Source organism: Pogoniulus pusillus, chromosome Z (assembly GCF_015220805.1).
Source record: "Pogoniulus pusillus isolate bPogPus1 chromosome Z, bPogPus1.pri, whole genome shotgun sequence".
Lineage (NCBI taxonomy): Eukaryota > Metazoa > Chordata > Aves > Piciformes > Lybiidae > Pogoniulus > Pogoniulus pusillus.
The window spans coordinates 70,094,856-70,105,334 of NC_087309.1; the positions used below are offsets into that span (position 1 = coordinate 70,094,856).

Genomic DNA, 10,479 nt, shown 5'->3' on the forward strand with positions numbered 1-10,479 from the left:
TCTGCTTATTAGGGGTTTTTCTTCACCTTTATTCTCCCTTCAGAAATCACAAGCATACATGGGAAAAATGGTTATACCTCTACATAAAGCACTACAAAAGAGATCCCAGAGAGTTTTAACTCCAGAAGAAAACTAGTAGAAAAATCTAGAGGCCTGGGAATTAGAGTGCTAAAAAAGAGAAGCCCTGAACAGAGCTGTTTGAGACTTTCAGTCTGTGCACTCTCTTGTTAGAAGCCTGATTCCTGACAGATACCAGCCTATACTGAAGACTCACACCAAGTGTCAAAAAAACCAACCATAACTTGACCACAAATATATCACCAGAATGTCTTACATTTTTTATTGATATAACATCAGTGATGCTAAGAAGAAGTTATATTAAGGTCTACATATGAGTGGTTGCCAAGAATGAAAGTACACGAGGAACTTTTTTGCTTAAGAGGCCAGAGCCACAATAATGCACTTTGACAGATGTCTGACTCACCTTCAGCAGCAGCAGATACATCTTTGCCCTGACCTAGATGAACATTTAACAGACAAAAGAGAGCACAGGTAAAGAATGCAACTTCTTCCATCTGAATCCTAAAACACACGGGAAGTTTTAAAGAAAATATTTAGACAGATCAATTCATGTGTTCCAGACTGTGAATTCTAAGGTTGCAACTTCCTTAATTTCTGATTAAAGCTCAAGTGCCCCCACAGTGGGGCTATTTTCAGACACCAGAAAGGTTGAAAAACTCATTTCTCTTCTCTATCACACTAGTTTTCCAGGCAGTCACCCCCACGATGCTTCATGTAAGACTGAAACAAGTAACTTAGCCAGGCACGGCAAAGAAAACAAAACTTGTGAAAAGGGTAACTTTGTCAATTACAGTTCCTTTATTAATGGTAGAGTGCAGCAACATCAATCAAAATAAATAGTTATTTGTACATAATATAAAAATATAACCCTTCATAAAATTTATATTGTGCTAGGAATTATGTACTGAGCTTGAACAGCTGCTATATAACATTTTCTCTTAAATAACATACACAGGTAAACTCAGTCAAATGAATGTAGTAACATTTTCTGATTTGAAGACAAAGAATTTTAGATCAATGTATCCACATATCACACCTCAACTAAGACACAAGAGCGAATCAACAGTTTTTCAAGTTTTCTCTTTGCCACTGTTCTCAGTCAAGATTAGCACAGTGGTTCTACAACCAAGCAGTGAAATGCATTTTTGATACTAGTATCTACTAGCAGATACAGGAAAGCATTATTCAGACAACCATCTTAAGGCACCATGATTCCCATAACAGAGATGAAATTACTGGCAAACCCAACAATTTTAAAGGAAGGCTATGAGTCCTTAGGTACAGTACCAAAACCAACAATATATTCTTCAAATATATTCAGTTGACTAGTGTGGATTTAGTTTATTCTTTAACAAAAACATAAAATACAAGACTTTGACATTACTACAATCTCAGTATAGACTCAAATCTTAGAAAAAAATTAAGTTTATCCCTTTATCCCTCAATTTTCATAAGACAAATTTTACATACTTCAGAAATACAGCTTCTAACACTATTTATAGTGGAAGTTCACTATTTACTTCTCTTTTAGAAGCAAGTATATCAAATTGCTGATAATTGCCCCTCCAATCCAATTCTGTACTGCTTCCATCTCTGCTGTCAGAAGTGATGAACAACTCATCTTGAAGGCCTACAGAATGAGAGCTAGTCCTTTATTTGCTCAAGACCTCTTCCCCCATAACATACCATTTTATGTTAAAGCAACATGAAGCAGGACAAACATTCAAATAGCAACTGTCATAAAGACCCAACAGCTGCCTTGCTAAAACTCCAACCCTACAGTGGAAAGCAGGATTCAAATAGGATGCGACAAGGAGTATATTCATAAGTGGCACTACAGAAATTGTGCGTTCAAAATCACTCACAGTAGTTCGAAGAACTACAGCTGAGACACATCCACAAATTCATTTTGAACTTCAGAAAATGTTCCAGCCAAATCACAAGCTGACATCAAAAGATAATTAATGCGTTGAAGTCAATGCAGCTTACCTTGCTCCATTCTCTTAGCATGGCATAGAAAAATTTATCAGAGGAGCACAATTTGGAATCATACATTACATAAAGAAGTATTTTCCAACTAGTTCTGATAATGCTCCCTCCAGTTACCTATATTTCACAGAAGGACTGGCTGCAATGTCTTGTAATATTTAACCAATACACACTGTAGTTTTGATTCCACGAATTCCCAAAGGATTTTCATTTGTACATTCATCTACTTGGTTAGTCAAAACCTTGGCTCCTACTTGCACTTGCGCTATAGATCTGACAATTTTTTTCCTATGCCTTAAAATATCAATCTTGAAGTCATCCATTTTATTGCCAGTGTAGCAAATATCCCTAAGGTTTTCCAAAAAGTCCTTTAACAAATGTCACCAGCACATGAATTGCAAAGTTGCCTTTCATTGCCTCTTTTGTCTTAATGCTCAATGAGAAAAGTCTTGCTATACCGTTTCTGCATCTTTTTGTGACTGTGTCTTTAAACGTTTATGAACTTTCAGAGTCACTCATTTCCTGAATTTCAGTGAAACACTTCCTCAGAAGCCAACTATGCACATCCTGTGCTGTCATACATAGTCAACTACGAAGAAGTGTATCTCAGATTCCAGTAACTCAATGAGTCACAGTGATTTCCTTCATTTCAAATAAATATGTCAATTAAAACAATAGCTTCAGTCATAACAACTGTGCAGCATTAAAAAACAAACAAAATAAAAAAATAGAGAGAATTGTTCTTGCTACTGTTATCCAATCATTTATTTTCTGCAAAGGAAACTTTTACATCAGTAGTAAACTTTCCTAAGCTACTAGCTAAAACCCAGACGTAATATTGACATGAAACTGGGAAAAGCAGTTGGAATAACATTCTGCATGTTGAAGTCAGACATTTTTCACTTAAAATATTCACACCTTAGGTTTAGAAGAGGTCATGATTCACTTTGTTAATGTTCTGCATGTGCTAAGATCTCTGAACCACAGTAACTTTATGACACACAACTTATCTGTAAGGACCCAAACCAGCCTTCTACTCTTTTCCTCTGACTGGTTTTATGATGAATTAACACAATAAAACCTCAACAGATATATGACAACAAAGTACTTAAAAAAGCAGTGCAAATATAAAAGCTCTGTAATATAGAGAAAGTTAGCAAAAAAATCCCCAACACAACAACAGAATAAAAAGCAGCATGAATTTCCTCAGTGGTCGTTTACTATTTTGCCTTCTGGTAGATGAAAGAAGTTATCTTCTTTGAGTTTAAGATGTTCTGGTAAATCTAGCTGTCTTTTTGCTTCTTCGATGTCTTCCTGAATTGCTGAAATGAGTGCCTCTGAAAAAGGTAACAGGGATGTTTAACAATTGGTTTGAATTCTGCACACACAATAGCAAGTGCAAATGTGGTGCACCACAGAATAACTGATAATCACGAAAGTAGAACACTTATAATTCTTACCATGAGGTTTGAAAGGCGAGATTGCAGAGTTTTAAAATGCCTTTAAAAAAACCCCAAAACACAAACACGCCAGACGTGCATATTCCACTATTACAAACACCACCATCTCCTTCTTCCAAAGACATTTTGGCTACAGATCTGTGGAGTTTCAATTCTAATGGAGCTGTATTTTAAAAGGAGATTAACTAACCAGACTGATGCTTTTACAGCAAATCCGTAATTTCAAAATTACTCCTCAGAAAAGTAACAGAATACATTTCTTGGGTACGTGTGACACCCTGGGAGATGTAGGGGGCCTTGCTTTTATGAGATTTTACATTTAGTTTATGAAAACATTTTACCAAAATTTCCAAGGCTAACAGATAAAATATCTCATTACAATACGTAAGACAAATGAGAGACGAGTTTGAAGGAGACCTATAATACTGACCTAAGGAATCAAAGTTTTTTTCTGGTCGAATATATCCAGTGATGACTATACTAAGAATTTCTCCATAGAAGTCTTCTTTAAAGGTGTGAATAATGTGAGTTTCCTAAAGGAAGAGAAGTTGACATTTAAATTAAACTTTATTTCCCCTCACTGTAATGATGTACAGCTAGTACGCCCAATTCAAATTATCTCCAGCACATAATGGTAAGAGGGACACTTAGTTTAATACATGTAATGCATGACTAAAAGGCTAGGCCTTCTGTTTATATGAGGAAGGAGAATGGTATTTTGCATGAAATTTAACAAAAATTTACTTGGAAATATTCTGATAGCCAGAAAAAAAAAAAAGACAATAAAGCCATTACTCAGGAATGCTTCACCTCTTCTCAGATTTCCAAGGCAACAAGTCACAAAGCTTAATGTCTCATTGTTATGCTGATGCACAGAAATAACTATGAAGATTTTGACTGAAATATTTGGCTTCAGAAGAGCTTTTACAAGCAGCTCACATGGAACTGAATGGTAACATTCAAGAATTGAAGGCTGAGACAGGGTTCCATCTCATGCTCAGAACTACTTTATGCACATCTACCTCTCTTGTGCAGGTGCACCCATAGCACCTACCACTGCTGCTCAGAAAGATTACCTGTACAAATTTTTAGAAGCATATATTTGCACAAGAACAGCACATTATGGATTCTTTAAACATTTAGAAGCAGAAATTTATGCCCAAATGAAAGGAGAGCTCCGTGAGCCTCAGGAGCCTTCCTGACAGCAAGGAGAGGTCTGTAAGCCTTCCCAACAGCAAGAAAAACACAGCTGTCAGAGCTCATGATTTTAATACAATTCCTCCATTCTTTTTTTTTTTTTTTGTATATTTGAATATCTTGTGTATCAATTCACAGCATCTCATGTATAGTTTCCATCACTTACAAGAAGAATTAAATTTAAGATGCTCCAATATCTCTGACTCAAAGTAGCATACATTTCAAGTTATACTGCAGAGAACAACAGATAAGTATGTGCCTGCTTGTGCTGGAAATTCAGTGCATTCGTGCTTATGTGCAGTTTGCTTTCAACATCATAAGCAACCACAATTTCAGAAATTCTGATATATTTTTATTTCTGAATTATGTAAATAATGACTGAACAGAAAGAAAAAAAGTACTCATCTACAGCTGCATGTTTTCTGGATACTGACAGTATTTTCTGTTCACAATACAAACATATGATGCAGACACCCACTATCAAAGAGCAAAGAGAACATCTATACCTCATTTAAGGATCAAATTCTGCTCAAATTCAACATCTGGCTTGTTTATTATAATAAAAATCCCATACAAAGCAAAATTCTTACCACTGACTTCTTAATATTCTTATAGAAAGGATTCCATCCTATGCTCAAAACCATTTTATGCACATCTCCATTTCCGACACATGCCCATCCATAGTATATACCAGTAGAGATATCAGATGGAAAGCTTTCGACTACTTGCTCAGAAAAGTTAGCTGCAAAGATTTCAGAAAGCGTAAAGTGTGAGTGACTTCATGTAAGCTGAAAATGTAACAGAACATTCAAACACTTATAACCCAAACTCTGCCTACATACTGTTTACAAACAGTGTTATCAACTGATAACAATGAAGCAACATGCCATTTAGCAAAGCACAAAACACAACTCAGCATCACAAAACTCAGCCCTTGCGGTAACATCTGATTTGTCATATCTCTTAATGCATGCTCTGTTTTCTAGTTAGGCACATTCCCTTCTGTGGGAATAATAAACAATAATAATCTCCAGTCAGAATCCATTTCATTCTTGGGATAACTACCACAGCTTTAGTATGTTGAAAAACGAGGTTTCTTCTGCACTGTAACATCTTGGAACTAATTAATTGTAAAAAAATAACCTCCTTATGAAAACACATATGCAGAAATAAATGAAGTCATTATTTACAAAATCACATAATTGTAGGACACCCTGAAGATCATCTAGACCAGGCCCCCTGCTAGAACAGGACCATACAAGAACAGGTTCAGTCAGGTTCTGACTGTGTCCAGAGACCAAGAATCTACAATCTCTCTGGGCAGCCTGCTCCAGTGCTCTGCCAGCCTCAAAGCGAAGAATTTATCTTTACATGAACCCTCCTGTGTTTCAGTTTGTATCCATTCCCTCTTGTTCAACCATGACACTTGTGCTTTAGATATTTATAAGCAGTAATGAGATTCCCCCTTCAAGTCTTCTGCAGGTGGGAGGCCCATCTTACTCAGCCTGTCCTCAGATAGTAAATGTTCCAGTCACCTACTTGTCTCAGTAGATCTCCACTGGACTCTTTCCAGTAGTTCCCTGACCTTCTTGAACTGGGGAGCCCAGAACTGGATGTAGTATTCCAGATGAGGCCTTACCAGGGCAGAGCAGAGGGAGAGGAGAACTTAGCTTGGCCTGCTGGCCACACTCTTCAATGCATACCAGGGCGCTGTTGCCTTTTTAGGCTGTGAAGGCACAGTGTTGGGTTATGGTCAGCATGCTGCTCACCAGGACTCCCACGTCCTTTTCCCCAGAGCTGCTCTCTAGCAGGTCAGCCCTCAACTTCTCCTGATGCATGGGGCTGTTACTCTCCAGATGCAGTACTCCACATTTACCCTTGTTGACTTTAATTTTCTCCTCAGCCAATTCTCCAGCCTATCCAGGTCATGCTCAATGGCAGCACAGCCTTCTGGTGTGTCAGTCACTCCTCACAGTTTCACATCATCAGCCAACCTGCTGATGGTACACACCATCCATTCATGCTGCTCACTGATGAACAGGATTTTCCCCAGTATTGACCTGCCGATTTTTGTACAAGTTGCCCTACAGTAAAATCTGTGTATTTCTGGGATTTTCTTGTAAAACTGCCTACCTACAGTGAAATTAACTCCTGACTGAATCTAGTTTTCTTTCAACTTACTTTCCATGCGAGCAGATCTCTTAATGCAAGACATCATATTGATGTGGTAATTTATGGTTACTTAATTTTTGTCAAAGTTCTCAAGTAATAACTTCCCTCTCCTATTTCCAGACAAAAACGCACCATTTATACACCATAAAGAGGAAAAAAAGCAAAATTATTAATAGACGTTGTCAGAAATCCAGCATCTCAGGATTGGCTGTGTAGATTCCTTGCCTGCTAGGAGTGGTGCAACATGGCTCCAGACTGCAGTGTCTGGTTAAAACACACTTGAATTACCTCTCTATATTTAGAGATCTGAAACTGTGATGAACAATAAAAAACTTTTTTGTAGGCCAAGTCCAGCTCTGCTTTGTAACTTCTGCATTATCCCCTTGGACTTCCTTTCTCACGGCTATTTCCAATGCCTACACCCTTTCTTATCCGAGATTTGTGTGAATGGGCGTTTTCCAAGCTGCCACACTACAACACCGTACTTGGGATCATTTATCTACAACCTGCGCATCATCGTGACGGCGATCATTTAAACGAACAAAAATCGAGATCTAAAGAAATCACTTAATAGAAGGGCGGGGTGGGGGAGCGGGCTGCGGGGATGACACAAAAGGGTGCAAGACTTTAAGCAACGTAGGCAGAAGTCAGAAAAACGCTAACAGTGAACAAACTGAGACTATTCACGGGAAGACTCAGTCACGGCAATAATGCAATAGCGAAAGGCAGCGGGGAGCGTACAGAGTCCAATCGCGCTGCGTCACCATCTCCTCGCCAGGAGAACCTGCCGCCCCTGCCCTCCTGCGCGGCGGCGGCTTGGCCCCCCGCAGAGCGCGGCACACCTCTGCTCAGGCCGGCCGAGCGGCACGGGCTGCTGAAACCCACCGGGGCCTCACCGGAGGCTGCACTCCAGCGACGCAGCGAGCCGGGAGAGGAATCCGGTGTGGACCCCTGGCCCCGCGCAGGGTGGCTAACACCAGGCCGACCACCCTGCCGGTGACCTTCACGGGAAACCTCACCCTCCCTCCGCTCCCGTTCCCCGCGCACCCAGCTCACCAGTGGGGATGCCCAGCTCCTTGGAGCCTCTGCCGAAGCCCTTTACCACCTCCCCACGGCAGAAGTACGGCAGGTGCCTCATAGTGGCCGCCAAAAGCCGCAAGCAGCGGCCGGCCACGCGTTCCGCGGAGCTCCTTCAGCCCGCGACCAACCCTCCCCACCGCCCCGATTTGGGCGCTACCAGGAAGAGGAACGAGCGGGAGGAGCCTTCCAGTTCTCAATAGACACAGCTCTCTGATCGCCACCTGCCTCCCTTTAAGAATGGACTTGCCCAAGCTAACTCTCCCATCCGACGCCTGGGGGAGGGAGCTGCGCATGCTCAATAGTGCCGTCTGTGGACGTGGTGTTTCCGCTGCGTGGAAATGAAAGGGGTTACGGTGCTGCTCCCTGCCTCTTCCCGCTTCCTCAGTTCGCTGGGCTAGGCTGGCAGAGGCCGCTGGTGCAGCCCGCAGTGGCAGCGACACGCTGGCCCGGCCTGGCCGGGGCTGTCCGTACAGCGCGCTTGTTGATAAGCCTGTCTGTCATCCCATGTTGTGTGCCGCGACGCAGAGCCTTGCTGCGCGGGCCTAGGCGGGCCGCTTAGCAGGGCCGCAGGCTAGCTTCGCAATGACAGGCTGGCAGTGGAGCAGGTCACCTCCCTGGGGAGCTCAGCGGAGGCGTGGGCCCGTAGGCCGGCCGTCAGTAGCTGTAGGAACGAGGCGTAGTCGGCTGTCCGGCTCACGGAGATGGTGTAGCTTGCTGCCGCCAGGCTCCAGGGGCGCGGCCGGACGTGGCCAGTCCAGCACCCTTCGTGCAATGAAAACTAAATGGCAGTCGCTGTGGCTGAAAAGCAGCACCTACTCGGGGTTGCTTGGGAGTTGCCACATCAGCCCTCTTACCTGAAAGCTGCATCTTGCACCCTGAACCCGTGTGTGAAAATAACGATCCATGGTTTGTCTTTCAGAAAAGGTCACAATAAAAATTTACATCCCTCTGTTTTGTCATTGTGCTCTCATATCTCTTTCTATCATTACCCCCTCGTAGTGCAGGGATTTCCTTTGGAAAACAAGCAAACAAACACCGAGACAGAAATGCTGATCCCGTGCTCATTCTATGTGTGAAAGAATAAAAGGTTGATGGCATTTTGCTTCCTTCCTGTTCTTCCTGTTTCCTGTCACTCTCAGCTGTGTTGATCTCATCATTTAATGTCAACACTAATTTTTGTGACCCTGATGCAACTCAAATAAATCGAGTTTGCAGGAGTTAGAAGCAGCATTAGATGTGAAAAATCCATAATCTCTCTACAGTACAGAGCAGACAGCCTGCCAACAGGTGTTTTTGTCTGTGTCAGTAGTATATATGCCATATGAGTTCTGGGTCTCATTCAGCGCTGAAATGCTGCACATACACATGTTTGTGTGTAAACACATATCTATATCTAAAAATGCTTCCAAAACCCTTGAGGTGAATCACAGAATGGTTTAGGTTGGAAGGGACTTCTAGTCTCCAGTCTTTCCCCGTTATTCTTAGTTGCTGATAATTTTACCTGTTTTGATATAAGCTACAAAGACCTGTCAGGTCTTGCCTCTAATTCTATTAGTTGCCTCTTCCCCCTCCCCCCACCCCCCTCTATTTTTTTTTCTTTTTAATTGATAAAAGGAGTATAAACACCCATGACTTGTGCATGTATTTATCTGATTGCTTTCTAAGTACATAACTGGATGTTAGGAGGAAGTTCTTGCCAGAGAGAGTGATTTCCCATTGGAATGGGCTGCCCGGGGAGGTGGTGGAGGCACCGTCCCTGGAGGTGTTCGAGGAAAGCCTGGATGAGGCACTTAGTGCCATGGTCTAGTTGACTGTCTAGAGCTGGGGGATAGGTTGGACTGGATGATCTTGGAGGTCTCTTCCAACCTGGTTGATTCTCTGATTCTAGTCTCTATGATTCTGTCTGATTCTTTTGAAAAATGCAGACTGTTCTAAGAAACTGACTTGTATGTCATAGCATAAAGCACTGAATGCCACCAGTTCAGAGAAACAGTGGATATAAACTTTTTTATATAAGAAGGCCAAATTTATTTTTCTCCTCTTATTTTTTCTTTTCTTTTTTTTTCCTCTTACTGTAACTCACCAGCATCCTTTTCATGCTAACTTTTAAGCTAATTGCTTCAGCTCCAATAGTGTTGACTGACTTACAGAAACATTATATACATAGCTGCAGCTAAGCAACTTGAGTGGTGGCAGCACATATGTAAGAAGGAAATGTGGAAGATAAAGGTGTTGTAAGTATGCTACTACTATATGGATTCTGTTCTGCTGCCTCCAAGTATATAGAGAGTAATGTTACGAAAAGGATTTTCATTCATGCCTTGTAATGGAAGTGTCATAGATTCATAGAATATCAGACTGGAAGAGACCTCAAGGATCATCTAGTCTGACCTTTCAGGGTAAGAATATAGCTTACATGAGATGGTCCAGCTCCCTGTCAAGCTGAGCCTTGAAAATGTCTAATGTAGAGTACCACCTCCCTTGGGAGATTGTTCAATGT

The 10,479-nt window shown here is 41.5% G+C and overlaps 1 protein-coding gene across 1 annotated transcript; it reads right to left on the reverse strand.

The window, feature by feature from the left end:
• Nucleotides 1–856: 856 nt before the first annotated feature.
• RFK (riboflavin kinase) lies at nucleotides 857–8,468 on the reverse strand. The gene is made up of 4 exons (XM_064140116.1): nucleotides 7,956–8,468; nucleotides 5,318–5,469; nucleotides 3,961–4,063; nucleotides 857–3,407 (listed from the first exon to the last, which is right to left on the reverse strand). The coding sequence occupies exons 1-4, from the start codon at nucleotides 8,035–8,037 to the stop codon at nucleotides 3,277–3,279; spliced, it is 468 nt and encodes a 155-aa protein (XP_063996186.1). The 5' UTR covers nucleotides 8,038–8,468; the 3' UTR covers nucleotides 857–3,276.
• Between the last annotated feature and the right edge of the window lie 2,011 nt (nucleotides 8,469–10,479).

What these genes read in the sequence shown, in the direction of transcription:
- RFK (XM_064140116.1), bottom strand. Translation starts at nt 8,037, where the DNA reads ATGAGGCACCTGCCGTACTTCTGCCGTGGGGAGGTGGTAAAGGGCTTC. An exon ending in GGAGCTGGGCATCCCCACTG is followed by an intron (nt 5,470 to 7,955) that starts GTGAGCTGGGTG and finishes AAATCTTTGCAG; the next exon opens with CTAACTTTTCTGAGCAAGTA. An exon ending in AGAATATTAAGAAGTCAGTG is followed by an intron (nt 4,064 to 5,317) that starts GTAAGAATTTTG and finishes CTCTTCCTTTAG; the next exon opens with GAAACTCACATTATTCACAC.